The sequence below is a fragment of the Pristiophorus japonicus genome, chromosome X (genome assembly GCF_044704955.1).
Source record: "Pristiophorus japonicus isolate sPriJap1 chromosome X, sPriJap1.hap1, whole genome shotgun sequence".
Lineage (NCBI taxonomy): Eukaryota > Metazoa > Chordata > Chondrichthyes > Pristiophoridae > Pristiophorus > Pristiophorus japonicus.
Genome location: NC_092010.1, coordinates 2,084,508 through 2,100,475, shown reverse-complemented (window position 1 = coordinate 2,100,475; position 15,968 = coordinate 2,084,508). Strand labels below are relative to the sequence as shown.

Genomic DNA, 15,968 nt, shown 5'->3' with positions numbered 1-15,968 from the left:
TGTTAGAACCAGAATTAGACCAGCCCAGGGGGACACCCCTGTTAGAACCAGAATTAGACCAGCCCAGGGGCACCCCCGTTAGAACCAGAATTAGACCAGCCCAGGGGGAGACTCCTGTTAGAACCAGAGTTAGACCTCCATCTCTAAGAATGATACACTGGAACAGGAGGAGCCCATTCAGCCCCTTGACCTGTTCCGCCATTCAATTGGATCAGGGCTGATCTCTATCTTAACTCGCTCCACCCACCTTGACTCCGTAACCCTTAACACCTTTACCCAACAACAGTCTACCAAGCTCAGTTGTGAAATTATCAATTGACGCCCGGCCTCAACAGCTTTTTGGGGGAAGAGAGTTCCCAATTCCCACTGCCCTTTGTGTTTCCTGACAGCACCTCTGAACGGCCTGGCTCTAACTTTGAGGTTACGCAGCCTTGTCCTGGATTCCCCCCGACCTCCCCCTGCCATCAGAGGAAATAGGTTGTCTCTATCCACCCCTATTGAATGATCTCCAACACCTCGCTCAGATCGCGGGAACTCAAGGGAATATGAAGGCTAGTCTGTGCCTGCTGCCCAGGTAATCGACCGGTTGACTGGCTCGCGGTGTGGGGGAGGCGGCCTGTACTCACGTTGTCCCCCGCCGGGTTGTCCTCGGTCGCCGCCTGGATGCTGTAGGCCAGGAAGCAGAGGATAGCGCCGATCCACAGCAGGATGGAGAAGCCCCCGAAGAGCTGGCGGCAGAACTTGATCCACTCGGGGGTGGTGGGGGGAGGGGTCAGAGCGTTGGGCCCATCGCGTTCCAGGAACTCCGCCGCCTTGGCGTGGGTGAGGCCCTGCAGGGAGAAAAGGTCGGCAGGGTCAGGGCGAGGTCGGAGGGCGGGGAGCGGGAGACAGAGCGAGCGAGAAAACACCGCATGCATTGGCTGGTTGGATGAGTCGCACGGGGACGGATGCAATGTGGGATGGTCCGGGACCGGTGGAGGGAACAGTTTGGTGCGATGGTTGGATGGGGTGGGATGGTTAAAGACTGTCAGCCGTGGCTCAGTGGGCAGCACTCTCGCCTCAGAGTCAGAAAGTCGTGGGTTCGAGTTCCACTCCACATAAATCTAGGCTGATACTCCCAGTGCAGTACTGAGGGAGGGGCAGTACTGAGGGAGTGCCGCACTGTCAGAGGGGCGGTACTGAGGGAGTGCCGCACTGTCAGAGGGGCGGTACTGAGGGAGTGCCGCACTGTCAGAGGGGTAGTACTGAGGGAGCGCCGCACTGTCGGAGGGGCAGTACTGACGGAGCACCGCACTGTCGGAGGGGCAGTACTGAGGGAGCGCCGCACTGTCGGAGGGGCAGTACTGAGGGAGCCCCGCACTGTCGGAGGGGCAGTACTGAGGGAGTGCCGCACTGTCGGAGGGGCAGTGCTGAGGGAGTGCCGCACTGTCGGAGGAGCAGTGCTGAGGGAGCGCCGCACTGTCAGAGGGGCAGTGCTGAGGGAGGGCCGCAGTGTCGGAGGGGCAGTGCTGAGGGAGCACTGCACTGTCGGAGGGGCAGTACTGAGGGAGCGCCGCACTGTCGGAGGGGCAGTACTGAGGGAGCGCTGCACTGTCGGAGGGGCAGTACTGAGGGAGTGCTGCACTGTCGGAGGGGCCGTCTTTCGGATGAAACCGAGGTCTCGTCTGCTCTCTCAGGTGGACGTAAAAGATCCCACGGCACTACTTTAAAGAAAAGCCGGGGAATTATCCCCGGTGTCCTGGCCATATTTCTCCCTCAAAAACAGATGACCTGGTCATGATTACATTGCTGTGTGTGGGAGCTTGCTGTGCGCAAGTTGGCTGCCGCGTTTCCCACATTACAACAGCGACTACACTCCAAAAGTACTTCATTGGCTGTAAAACGCTTTGAGACGTCCGGTGGTCGTGAAAGGCGCTATTTAAATGCAAGTCTTTCTTCTAAAGAGATGGAAGAGTTGGTTATAACGTGCTGCACTGATTGGATGTAATGGGAAGGTTGGACGGGATGTTACACAGATGTGATGGGTGGATTGAATGGACGGTTGTGTGAGTTGGTTGAGCGGGACAGTAGGTGGGATGGTTCGGTAAGTGGGGTAATGTCGGAGAGTCTCACTGACCTGCACACAGTCGGCCTGGTGCTTCCTACAAACTTCTTCGACGGACATCTTGTGCTCGGTCTGTTGGGAGACAGAAAGAACATTTGAGAGGAGAGCAGGCTTCAGCTGATGGCGAGCCATACTCACCCGAGAAGGGGCAGGGTCAGAGCAGGCGGGCGGCCCCTCCTGGGGAAGACGTGTCGCAGTCGGACGCAAACAACCCAGTTCAAAACTCACCACGCGGACAATTCCCCGCCCACCGCCAGAGCCACGTGGTGAGAGCGATGCCCCTTCTGATCCACGGTGGCTTCCCACAGCCTGCAGGCACTCCTTTGAGGGCCATCCTTTGGGGGACCTTTATGTCCAGGAACATGGGGAAGGGGCCATGGATGTGTATTGAGGCCATCCCTCCCTGCAGATCAGCCAATGGGAGTCCTCCCAAAACCCGACGTGTTGACCTTCACCCTGTGCACTTTGGAAGGGTCAGGGGTCGGGAGCCTCCTCCCGGGACTGGCCAGTGCCTGGTTGATAGTTACGAAAGGATGCACTTGCTTTGGAGGCAGTTCACGAGAAGGTTCAGCGGGTTGATTCCGGGGATGAGGGGGTTGACTTATGAGGAAAGGTTGAGCAGGTTGGGCCTCGACTCATTGGAATTCAGAAGAATGAGAGATGATCTTCTCGAAACGGATAAGATTAGGAGAGGGGGAGAAAGTTCTTGTCTCAGAGGGTTGTGGATCTGTGGAATTCGCTGCCTCAGCGAGCTGTGGAAGCCGAGACATTGAATAAATTTAAGAGAGAAATAGACAATTTCTGAACCGATAAGGGGATAAGGGGTTATGGGGAGCGGGCGGGGAAGTGGACCTGAGTCCATGATCGGATCAGCCATGACCATATTAAATGGCGGAGCAGGCTCGAGGGGCCGAATGGCCTACTCCTGCTCCTATTTCTTATGTTCTAATGATTAGCAGTTCCACTGGATAACCCCTGGACCGGGAAGGGGGTTGGAGTACAAGCCCTCAGCTTCCTGTCCGGAGGTGGGGAGGGGAGGGGGGAGATGAGGGAATCACAGCACAGGTTTTGGGTGGGTGGGTGAGTTCCGCTGATAGAGGCAGGGTTAAAGTCCGAGAAAGACTACCTTCAGTGGATAGATGGCCAGGCCTTGGGCAAGGCTTGATCCACCCCATCACTGGGATGACCAAAGAAAGCTATACCTTCTCCGCTGACTGAAGCAAGGGGAGAATTGCACAGCTCTTAAACTGCGTGCTCACTGACCGGTTGTAAGATAAAGCAGGGGAATGCGTTACGTCAAGCTCCATCTCATTCGCAGGCTGAGGGTAATGGACATTCGGAACGACCATCCCCAAAAGACTGGACGCTAGGCTCCGAGGCTCAACACTGAGACCGATAGTTTTTTTGTTGGGCTAAGGAATATAGAATAAAGGTGAATAAATCAAGTTGAGATACGGATCAGCCAGGATGTGATTGAATGGGGCTCGAGGGGCTGAATGGGCCTCCTCCTGTTCCTTTGTAACTGGCTCGATGGACTGAATGGCCTCCTCCTGTTCCTGTGTAACAGGCTCGATGGGCTGAATGGGCCTCCTCCTGTTCCTATGTAACAGGCTCGAGGAGCTGAATGGCCACCTCCTGTTCCTGTGTAACTAACTTGAGGAGCTGAATGGCCTCCTCCTGTTCCTATGTAACAGGTTTGAGGGGCTGAATGGCCTCCTCCTGTTCCTGTGTAACTGACTCGAGGAGCTGAATGGCCTCCTCCTGTTCCTTTGTAACAGGCTCGATGGGCTGAATGGGCCTCCTCCTGTTCCTGTGCAACAGGCTCAAGGGGCTGAATGGGCCTCCTCCTGTTCCTTTGTAACAGGCTCGAGGGGCTGAATGGGACTCCTCCTGTTCCTATGTAACAGGCTGAATGGGTCTCCACCTGTACCTGTGTATCAGGCTTGAGGGTCTGAATGGGTCTCCTCTTGTTCCTATGTAACAGGCTCGAGGGGCTGAATGGGCCTCCTCCTGTTCCTGTGTAACAGGCTCGAGGGGCTGAATGGGCCTCCTCCTGTTCCTATGTAACAGGCTCAAGGGGCTGAATGGGCCTCCTCCTGTTCCTTGTAACAGGCTCGAGGGGCTGAATGGGACTCCTCCTGTTCATATGTAACAGGCTGAATGGGCCTCCACCTGTACCTGTGTATCAGGCTTGAGGGTCTGAATGGGTCTCCTCCTGTTCCTATGTAACAGGCTCGAGGGGCTGAATGGGCCTCCTCCTGTTCCTGTGTAACAGGCTCAAGGGGCTGAATGGGCCTCCTCCTGTTCCTTGTAACAGGCTCGAGGGGCTGAATGGGACTCCTCCTGTTCATATGTAACAGGCTGAATGGGCCTCCACCTGTACCTGTGTATCAGGCTTGAGGGTCTGAATGGGTCTCCTCCTGTTCCTATGTAACAGGCTCGATGGGCTGAATGGCCTCCTCCTGTTCCTGTGTAACAGGCTCGATGGGCTGAATGGGCTTCCTCCTGTTCCTATGTAACAGGCTCGAGGAGCTGAATGGCCACCTCCTGTTCCTGTGTAACTAACTTGAGGAGCTGAATGGCCTCCTCCTGTTCCTATGTAACAGGTTTGAGGGGCTGAATGGCCTCCTCCTGTTCCTGTGTAACTGACTCGAGGAGCTGAATGGCCTCCTCCTGTTCCTTTGTAACAGGCTCGATGGGCTGAATGGGCCTCCTCCTGTTCCTGTGCAACAGGCTCAAGGGGCTGAATGGGCCTCCTCCTGTTCCTTTGTAACAGGCTCGAGGGGCTGAATGGGACTCCTCCTGTTCCTTTGTAACAGGCTCGAGGGGCTGAATGGGACTCCTCCTGTTCCTATGTAACAGGCTGAATGGGCCTCCACCTGTACCTGTGTATCAGGCTTGAGGGTCTGAATGGGTCTCCTCCTGTTCCTATGTAACAGGCTCGAGGGGCTGAATGGGCCTCCTCCTGTTCCTGTGTAACAGGTTTGAGGGGCTGAATGGGCCTCCTCCTGTTCCTGTGTAACAGGCTCGAGGGGCTGAATGGGACTCCTCCTGTTCCTGTGTAACAGGCTCGAGGGACTGAATGGGCCTCCTCCTGTTCCTGTGTAACAGGCTCAAGGGGCTGAATGGGCCTCCTCCTGTTCCTGTGTAACAGGCTCGAGGGGCTGAATGGGCCTCCTCCTGTTCCTATGTAACAGGCTGAATGGGCCTCCACCTGTACCTGTGTATCAGGCTTGAGGGTCTGAATGGGTCTCCTCCTGTTCCTATGTAACAGGCTCGATGGGCTGAATGGCCTCCTCCTGTTCCTGTGTAACAGGCTCGATGAGCTGAATGGGCCTCCTCCTGTTCCTATGTAACAGGCTCGAGGAGCTGAATGGCCACCTCCTGTTCCTGTGTAACTAACTTGAGGAGCTGAATGGCCTCCTCCTGTTCCTATGTAACAGGTTTGAGGGGCTGAATGGCCTCCTCCTGTTCCTGTGTAACTGACTCGAGGAGCTGAATGGCCTTCTCCTGTTCCTTTGTAACAGGCTCGATGGGCTGAATGGGCCTCCTCCTGTTCCTGTGCAACAGGCTCAAGGGGCTGAATGGGCCTCCTCCTGTTCCTTTGTAACAGGCTCGAGGGGCTGAATGGGACTCCTCCTGTTCCTATGTAACAGGCTGAATGGGCCTCCACCTGTACCTGTGTATCAGGCTTGAGGGTCTGAATGGGTCTCCTCCTGTTCCTATGTAACAGGCTCGAGGGGCTGAATGGGCCTCCTCCTGTTCCTGTGTAACAGGTTCGAGGGGCTGAATGGGCCTCCTCCTGTTCCTGTGTAACAGGCTCGAGGGGCTGAATGGGCCTCCTCCTGTTCCTGTGTAACAGGCTCAAGGGACTGAATGGGCCTCCTCCTGTTCCTGTGTAACAGGCTCCAGGGGCTGAATGGGCCTCCTCCTGTTCCTGTGTTAATCAGTCCGCCCTTCCGAAGATTTGGGAAGAGCACACGAGGGCGCACTTATCATGTAACCAGATATTGGTGTTGGGGGAAAACTCTGATCATAAGGGAAAGGGGTTCTGCTTTAGGGAGGGGCCCTTTCTTAGCTGAGAACATGTCTTGGGGAAAGCTGAAATTTGCAACACCTCTCATTCTTTTTTTTAAAATCATTCTTGGCAAGGCCGGCATTTATTGCCCGTCCCTAATTGCCCCTTGAGAAGGTGGTGGTGAGCCGCCTTCTTGAACCGCTGCAGTCCGTGTGGTGAAGGTGCTCCCACAGTGCTGTTAGGGAGGGAGTTCCAGGATTGTGACCCAGCGACGATGAATGAACGGCCGATACATTTCCGAGACAGGATGGTGTGTGAGACTTGGAGGGGAACGTGGAGGTGGTGGTGTTCCCATGTGTTTGCTGCCCTTCTAGGTGTTAGAGGTGGTGGGTTTGGGAGGTGCTGCCGAAGAAGCCGGGGCGAGTTGCTGCAGTACATCTTGTAGATGGTACACACTGCAGCCAGGGGGCGCCGGTGGTGGAGGGAGTGAGTGTTGAAGGTGATGGGTAGTGGCCAATTAAGCGGGCTGCTTTGTCCTGGATGGTGTCGAGCTTCTCGAGCGTTGTTGGAGCTGCAACTCATCCAGGCAAGTGGAGAGTGTTCCATCACACTCCTGACTTGTGCCTTGGAGATGGTGGGAAGGCTTTGGGGAGTCAGGAGGTGAGACACTCACCGTAGAATACCCAGCCTGCATCATTTGAGGGTGCTCATAATCCAATCATGAATAAACATGGCACAGGAACACTGCCTCTGTGCGTCAACTGACAGGACGCTGTCAGGAAGCAGCCAGATGCTTGGTGCAGCGTTTAATGAGGCCATTGGGAAATCAGATGTGTTTGTTCGGAAACATTTAATCACAGTTAGGGCTTGGACAAGAGTGTTCCTCACTCAGGATCAAAGGCGATTGATTCCCCACCACTGCATTTCAGAATCGGAAGCTCAGCCCTCTCGCAGGAGACGGCAGAGTGGGGAAAACATTGCCCCCACTGCCTCAATCTGGTCTCTTCCTCAAACACGTGCCCCTCAGAGGCCAGGCACAAATCTATTTTGGGGGGAACTTTGTTTGTGCTGGGAATGGAAAAGTGTTTATTTCAGTACCACACTGACCACCAAACACTCCCAGGGCAGGTACAGCACGGGTTAGATACAGAGTAAAGCTCCCTGTACACTGTCCCATCAAACACTCCCAGGGCAGGTTCAGGGGGTTAGATACAGAGTAAAGCTCCCTCTACACTGTCCCATCAAACACTCCCAGGGCAGGTACAGGGGGTTAGATACAGAGTAAAGCTCCCTCTACACTGTCCCATCAAACACTCCCAGGGCAGGTACAGCACAGGGTTAGATACAGAGTAAAGCTCCCTCTACACTGTCCCATCAAACACTCCCAGGGCAGGTACAGCACAGGGTTAGATACAGAGTAAAGCTCCCTCTACACTGTCCCATCAAACACTTCCAGAGCAGGTACAGCACGGGTTAGATACAGAGTAAAGCTCCCGCTACACTGTCCCATCAAACACTTCCAGAGCAGGTACAGCACGGGTTAGATACAGAGTAAAGCTCCTGCTACACTGTCCCATCAAACACTCCCAGGGCAGGTACAGGGGGTTAGATACAGAGTAAAGCTCTCTCTACACTGTCCCATCAAACACTCCCAGGGCAGGTACAGGGGGTTAGATACAGAGTAAAGCTCCCTCTACACTGTCCCATCAAACACTCCCAGGTCAGGTACAGGGGGTTAGATACAGAGTAAAGCTCTGCAAATCCCCTGGGAGGACAGATGCACCAACATCAGTGTTCTCGACCAGGCCAACATCCCCAGCATCAAAGCACTGACCACACTCGATCAACTCCGCTGGGTGGGCCACATTGACCGCAAGCCAGAGACGAGACTCCCAAAGCAAGCGCTCTACTCGGAACTCCTACACGGCAAGCGAGCCCCAGGTGGGCAGAGGAAACGTTTCAAGGACACCTTCAAAAAGTGCAACATCCCCACTGACACCTGGGAGTCCCTGGCCCAAGACCGGCCTGAGTGGAGGAAGAGCATCCGGGAGGGCGCTGAGCACCTCGAGTCTCGTCGCCGAGAGCATGCAGAAAACAAGCACAGGCAGCGGAAGGAGCGTGCGGCAAACCAGACTCCCCACGCACCCTTTCCTTCAGCCACTGTCTGTCCCACCTGTGACAGAGACTGTAATGCCCATATATTGGACTATACAGCCACCTGAGAACTCACTTTTAGAGTGGAAGCAAGTCTTCCTCGATTTCAAGGGACTGCGTATTGTCATGTATGTAAGCACAATGTAACACCACTATTACTGTGTACACTCAACCTCGATGCACACCTTGACCACAGGGGGTGAACTTGTGGGAGACACTCCTTCCCTGATCACACAGGTATAAAAAGGGAGGTCCCATGCAGGGTCATCGTCTTTGGAGTCCTGTGAATAAAGAGTTCAGGTCACAGAGTGACCTTGACCCCAGAATGTGCCTCGTGTGGTTTCATGCTGTAGAGTAAGGACTTTGCACCGACGATGATGAGAGCTCTTTAACCTCCTTGACGTTGAATAGCCCTCCTGCCATTGCCCAGTTCTGCCTGTTTATTAGCTGCTGCTGGTGCTCGAGGAGGAAGGATTGACATGTTTGTGGACGACACCGTAACGTGTGCGAGAATCAGCAAGCAGACTCGACGTGTCGGGGGGATTGAGTCAATGTTTGGCAAAGGCTGTAGCATAGTGCAGTGTAACGTACACAGGCAGGTGTAATGCCAAACATAGACTCCCCCCCCCCCCCCCCCCACAGGAACCATCATTAAAAACCATGGTGAAAGAGAGAGATCTGGGCATTACAGTGCATCATTATCTGAAGGTTCATAACTAGCAACGTGAAGCTGTAGCCAAATGAACGGGATTTCTTGGCTGTATTCAGTGCTCAATTCTCTCCAAAAGAAATCCCAGCGATCTGTCCTTGTGCAAGACCTTAGTCCTCACTTGGAACACCCTGTCCAATTTTGGTCCTCACATGGTGGATGATATTGCGGTTTTGGAAAGGGTACAGAGAAGGGACACGAGACTAATTCCCAGTCTGAAACATCTTGGTTACCCAGATAGCTCAAAGAGCTGGACTGCGGACTTTGGAGAAGGGTAGGTTTGTAAAATTCGATTGTGGCCTGTGGATAGATTGTTTCAACTCGATAGCTGAGAGAGAAACAGGGATCACATTTACAAGTTGTACAAAGCCCAGATCTGGTTTAGGTGTCAGTCGGTGGTTCCTCGCCCAGAGAATATTGGACCTGTAGAACAGGCTGCCGTCTCGTGCGATGGGATTCGCTGAATTCCTTCAAGCGAGAACTGGAGAGGTTTCTGTCTGGGGGGGTAAGGATCACCTCTTCCCAAATGTCGACCAAGGCCAACACTCCCAGTGCAGTGCTGAGGGAGCGCTGCACTGTCGGAGGTGCCGACTTTCAGGGAAGACATTAAACCGAGGCCCCGTCTGCCCTCTCAGGTGGACGTGAACGATCCCATGGCTACTATTCCGCAGAAGAGCAGGGGAGTTTTCCCCAGTGCCCCAGGACCAAGATTTATCCCTCAACCAACAGCACTTAAAACAAATGATCTGGTCATTACCGCATGGCTGTTTGTGGGAGCTTGCTGTGCGCAAATTGGCTGCCGCGTTTCCCACATTACAACAGTGACCACATTTCCAAAGGGTATTTCATTGTCTTAATGTCTTAAAGCACTTTGGGACATCCTGAGATGAAGACAGGCATTGTAGAAATGCGTGTTCTTTACATCGTGTAACATTGAACAGTGCCAATGTGATCTCATGGACGAGTTAACCGAAAGCGGTCAGAAAGGGATTTGTTTTTCACCTCTCCCAGGAGATTGCGTGACTCTGGGTGGGGTGGGGAGTGTCTGTATTTTGATGCACAATACATCACAACAGTTCGGGACAGGCTCAAGGCATCAGTAGTTCCTTCGCTGTCCTTCAGTGGCCATGGTATGTACAACCAACGGCTTGGTGATACATTTGTGAATCGAGGGAGTTGCTCTTCACTGCACCCCAGCAATTAGCTCCATTAGTCGGTGCAAAGCGTGTAGCTTGGTTACATACCCACAGTTACACCCCAACTGGCAGCTGTCTGTCACTCTCCAGCATTGTATCAGTAATCAAAAACATATTTGTCGTCACATAAATACCAGCCTCCCGTCGTATTATGGTATGGGCTTGGTGTAGGTTTCCTGGGCAGGATCTCCATGTTATTGCCATAACACAGCCTCCAACATTTAACCCAGTCATTAAACGATAGCCTTCCAGAGGCCAAAGATCAGGAATCTCTCCCAGGGAATCTCTCCCAGGGAATCTGTCCCAGGGAATTGCTGCCTGTGACTCCCTCCCAGGGAATCTCTCCCAGAGAATCTGTCCCAGGGAATCCCTCCTGGTCAAGATGTTTATCCTAAACACTTTGCTCCCCTTTCCTCTTTGAAGCTAGAAGATCCCCTGGTCCTCGAGTGTGTGACAATCGGAAACATCTGCATTGATCGAATTGAACAAATCTCCCCTCCCCCCTGAGCCTTCTCTCCTCCAGGTGCAATAATCCCAGGCCCCTCACCCTCTCCGACCTCAGTTGCATTAAGTTTGTCATCAGTGTGTCTGTCCTGAGCAGTCTATAGCTCAAGACCTGGAATATTCAAGGCTCCTGCCCCGAGCCCAAGGAAGGGCCTTCTTCATTCCTCCCAGTCCCAGATTCAGGGTGCCAGATGTTGACCATGTGGTTCTGAAGCCCGATGGAGAACATCTGGCCAGTGTAGGGGGTTGGGATGTGGGGGACAGCTCGTCACTGGTGCAAAGCTACCCTCTACTGCGCCATAAGACCACCGTGGCTGGCGAGTTCAAAGTTCAGGTTTACTCAGCAGCCCCGACCCCATTTTGTTCCGCAGAATGTTTGCGTTTCACTGATGCCCTTCACTCACCAGGGCGACTTCCTTCTTCAGGTCATCCATGTCGCGTTTCTGTGCCTTGCCCCCCTTCTTTGGTGATTGTTTGCCATCTTTGTCGCCCTGCGTGGTTGCCACGCGGTAACTGTCCGATCGTCCGTACTGCAGGAGAGAAACACAAGCACACACAGCGTTAGAGGCAGAGTCACAGGGCGCACTCGGCATGGTCCAAATTACTGACCTGGTCAGGCGATTGGCTGAGCGGCAGGAGACACAGAGAGTAGGGGTAATGGGGCAATACTCTAACCAGCAGGATGTGAGCAGTGGTGACCCGCGGGGATCTGTTTTGGGGCCTCAACTATTTACCGTCTGTATTAATGACTTTAGATGATGGGATAGAGAGCCATGCAACCAAGTTTGCCGATGACATAAAGATAGGTGGCATTGTAAGAAGTGTCAGTTGTGGCTCAGTGGGTAACACTCTCGCCTCTGAGTCAGCAGGTTGTGGGTTCAAGTCCCATTCCAGGGACTTGAGCGTGTAAATAAATCGAGGCTGACACTCCAGTACAGTGCTGAGGGAGGGGCAGTACTGAGGGAGTGCTGCACTGTCAGAGGGGCAGTACCGAGGGAACGCTGCACTGTCAGAGGGGCAGTACTGAGGGAGCGCTGCACTGTCGGAGGGACAGTACTGAGGGAGCGCTGCACTGTTGAAGGGGCAGTACTGAGGGAGTGCTGCACTGTCAGAGGGACAGTACCGAGGGAGCGCTGCACTGTTGGAGGGGCAGTACTGAGGGAGTGCCGCACTGTTGGAGGGACAGCATTGATGGAGTGCAGCACTGTGGGAAGGGCAGTACTGAGGGAGCGCTGCACTGTCGGAGGGGCAGTACTGAGGGAGCGCTGCACTGTCAGAGGGGCAGTACTGAGGGAGCGCTGCACTGTCAGAGGGGCAGTACTGAGGGAGCGCTGCACTGTCAGAGGGGCAGTACTGAGGGAGCGCTGCACTGTCGGAGGGGCAGTACTGAGGGAGCGCCGCACTGTCAGGGGGCAGTACTGAGGGAGCACTGCACTGTCAGAGGGGCAGTACTGAGGGAGTGCTGAACTGTCGGAGGGGCAGTACTGAGGGAGTGCTGCACTGTCGGAGGGGCAGTACTGAGGGAGTGCTGCACTGTCGGAGGGGCAGTACTGAGGGAGTGCTGCACTGTCGGAGGTGGCATCTTTCGGATGAGACGTTAAACCAAGGCCCTGTCTGCTCTCTCAGGTGGATGTAAAAGATCCCACGGCACAATTTCGAAGATCAGGGGAGTTATCCCCGGTGTCCTGGGGCCAATATTTATCCCTCAATCAACATAACAAAAACAGATTATCTGGTCATTATCACAGTGCTGTGTGTGGGAGCTTGCTGTGCACAAATTGGCTGCCGCGTTTCCTGCATTGCAACGGTGACTTCATTGGCTGTAAAGTGCTTTCAGACGTCCAGTGGTCGTGAAAGGCGCTATATAAATGCAGGTCTTTCTTTCTTCTTTTCAGATGCAAGCATAAAATTATAAAGGGATATTGATAGATGAAGTGAATGGGCAAAACTGTGGCAAATGGATCTCAATGTCTGCAAATATGAGGTCATCCACTTTGGACCTAAAAAGGATAGAGCAGCGTACTTTCTAAATAGTGAAAAGCTAAAAACAGAGGAGGTCCAAAGAGACTGGGGGGTTCAAGTACATAGAATTCTAAAGTGCCATGGACAGGTACAGAAAATAATCAAAAGGTTTACTGGAAGGCCTTTATATCCCGAGGACTATAATACAAGGGGGTAGAAGTTATGCTGCAGCTATACAGGACCCTGGTTAGACCACACCTGGAGCACTGTGAGCAGTTCTGGGCACCACTCCTTCGGGAGGATATATTGGCCTTGGAGGGAGTGCTGCCTAGGTTTACCAGAATGATACCTGGGTTAAGTTACGAGGAGAGGTTACACAAATTAGGATTGTATTCCCTGGAATGTAGAATTAGGTGATTTGATCAAAGTTTTTAGGATATTAACGGAAACTAATAGGATCGATAGAGAGAAGCTATTTCTGCTGGTTGGGGAGTCTAGGACTGGGGGGCATAGTCTAAACAGCAGATCCAGACCTTTCAGCAGTGAAATTAGGAAATATTTCTACACACAAAGGATGGTAGACGTTTAGAACTCTCTTCCGCAAATGGCAGTTAACGCTCGATTGTTAATTTTAAATTGGAGTTTGATAGCTTTTTGTTAACTAAAGGTACTAAGGAATATGGACCAAAGGCAGTACATGGAGTAAGGTCACAGATCAGCCATGATCTCATTTATTGCTGGAGCAGGCTCGAGGAGCTAAATGGCCTACTCCTGTTTAAGGCAGGGTCAGGTTTAAGGGACTGTTTAAGGTATGCTTGGGTTTAAGGGGCTGTTTAAGGTATGTTTGGGTTTAAGGGGCTGTTTAAGGCAGGATTTGGGTTTAAGGGGCTGTTTAAGGCAGGGTTTGGGTTTCAGGGGCTGTTTAAGGCAGGGTTTGGGTTTCAGGGGCTGTTTAAGGCAGTGTTTGGGTTTCAGGGGCTGTTTAAGGCAGGGTTTGGGTTTAAGGGGCTGTTTAAGGCAGGGTTTGGGTTTAAGGGGCTGTTTAAGGCAGGGTTTGGGTTTAAGGGGCTGTTTAAGATATGTTTGGGTTTAAGGGACTGTTTAAGGCAGCATTTGGGTTTAAGGGGCTGTTGAAGGTATGTTTGTGTTTAAGGGACTGTTTAAGGTATGTTTGGGTTTAAGGGGCTGTTTAAGGCAGGGTTTGGGTTTAAGGGGCTGTTTAAGGCAGGGTTTGGGTTTAAGGGGCTGTTTAAGGCAGGGTTTGGGTTTAAGGGGCTGTTTAAGGCAGGGTTTGGGTTTAAGGGGCTGCTTAAGGCAGGGTTTGGGTTTAAGGGGCTGTTTAAGGTATGTTTGGGTTTAAGGGACTGTTTAAGGTATGTTTGGGTTTAAGTGACTGTTTAAGGTATTTTTGGATTTAAAGGGCTATTTAAGGCAGGGTTTGTGTTTAAGGGGCTATTTAAGGTATGTTTGGGGTTAAGGAGCTGTTTAAGGCAGGGTTTGGGTTTAAGGTATGTTTGGGTTTAAGGGACTGTTTAAGGTATGTTTGGGTTTAAGGGACTGTTTAAGATATGTTTGGGTTTAAGGGACTGTTTAAGGTATGTTTGGGTTTAAGGGGCTGTTTAAGGTATGTTTGGGTTTAAGGGACTGTTTCAGGTATGTTTGGGTTTTAGGGGCTGTTTAAGGTATGTTTGGGTTTCAGGAACTGTTTAAGGTATGTTTGGGTTTAAGGGGCTGTTTAGGGCAGGGTTTGTGTTTATGGGGCTGTTTAAGGTATGTTTGGGTTTAAGGGGCTGTTTGAGATATGTTTGGGTTTAAGGTGCGGTTTAAGGCAGGGTTTGGGTTTAAGGGGCTGTTTAAGGCAGGGTTTGGGTGTAAGGGGCTGTTTCAGGCAGGGTTTGGGTTTAAGGGACTGTTTAAGGCAGAGTTTGGGTTTAAGGGGCTGTTTAAGGTATGTTTGGGTTTAAGGGGCTGTTTAAGGTAGGGTTTGGGTTTAAGGGGCTGTTTAAGGCAGCATTTGGGTTTAAGGGGCTGTTGAAGGTATGTTTGTGTTTAAGGGGCTGTTTAAGGTATGTTTGGGTTTCAGGGGCTGTTTAAGGCAGGGTTTGGGTTCAAGGGGCTGTTTAAGGCAGGGTTTGGGTTTAAGGGGCTGTTTAAGGCAGGGTTTGGGTTTAAGGGGCTGTTTAAGGTATGTTTGGGTTTAAGGGGCTGTTTAAGGCAGGGTTTGGGTTAAAGGGGCTGTTTAAGGCAGGGTTTGGGTTTCAGGGGCTGTTTAAGCCAGGGTTTGGGTTTAAGGGTCTGTTTAAGGCAGGGTTTGGGTTTAAGGGGCTGTTTAAGGTATGTTTGGGTTTAAGGGACTGTTTAAGGTATGTTTGGGTTTAAGAGGCTGTTTTAGGCAGGGTTTGGTTTTAAGGGGCTGTTTAAGATATGTTTGGGTTTCAGGGGCTGTTTAAGGTATGTTTGGTTTTAAGGGAGTGTTTAAGGCAGGGTTTGGGTTTAAGGGGCTGTTTAAGGCAGGGTTTGAGTTTAAGGGGCTGTTTAAGATATGTTTGGGTTTAAGGGACTGTTTAAGGTATGTTTGGGTTTAAGGGGCTGTTTAAGGCAGGGTTTGGGTTTAACATAGAAAATATAGAAACATAGAAAATAGGTGCAGGAGCAGGCCATTCAGCCCTTCTAGCCTGCACCGCCATTCAATGAGTTCATGGCTGAACATGAAACTTCAGTACCCCCTTCCTGCTTTCTCGCCATAACCCTTGATCCCCCGAGTAGTAAGGACTTCATCTAACTCCCTTTTGAATATATTTAGTGAATTGGCCTCAACTACTTTCTGTGGTAGAGAATTCCACAGGTTCACCACTCTCTGGGTGAAGAAGTTTCTCCTCATCTCGGTCCTAAATGGCTTACCCCTTATCCTCAGACTGTGACCCTGGTTCTGGACTTCCCCAACATTGGGAACATTCTTCCTGCATCTAACCTGTCTAAACCCGTCAGAATTTTAAACGTTTCTATGAGGTCCCCTCTCATTCTTCTGAACTCCAGTGAATACAAGCCCAGTTGATCCAGTCTTTCTTGATAGGTCAGTCCCGCCATCCCGGGAATCAGTCTGGTGAATCTTCGCTGCACTCCCTCAATAGCAAGAATGTCCTTCCTCAAGTTAGGAGACCAAAACTGTACACAATACTCCAGGTGTGGCCTCACCAAGGCCCTGTACAACTGTAGCAACACCTCCCTGCCCCTGTATTCAAATCCCCTCGCTATGAAGGCCAACATGCCATTTGCTTTCTTAACCGCCTGCTGTACCTGCATGCTAACCTTCAATGACTG

At 52.1% G+C, this 15,968-nt stretch overlaps 1 protein-coding gene across 2 annotated transcripts in view; it reads right to left on the bottom strand.

The window, feature by feature from the left end:
• LOC139240824 (sodium/potassium-transporting ATPase subunit alpha-3) overlaps window positions 1-15,968 on the bottom strand; it is a 258,910-nt gene that overhangs the window by 71,279 nt on the left and 171,663 nt on the right. For both annotated transcript variants that reach the window (XM_070869308.1, XM_070869310.1), the window contains exons 2-4: window positions 11,090-11,215; window positions 2,117-2,176; window positions 627-830 (exon numbers count right to left, since the gene is read on the bottom strand). In XM_070869308.1, the coding sequence (XP_070725409.1) occupies window positions 627-830; window positions 2,117-2,176; window positions 11,090-11,215 (390 nt within the window). The remainder of the gene's footprint in view (window positions 1-626; window positions 831-2,116; window positions 2,177-11,089; window positions 11,216-15,968) is intronic.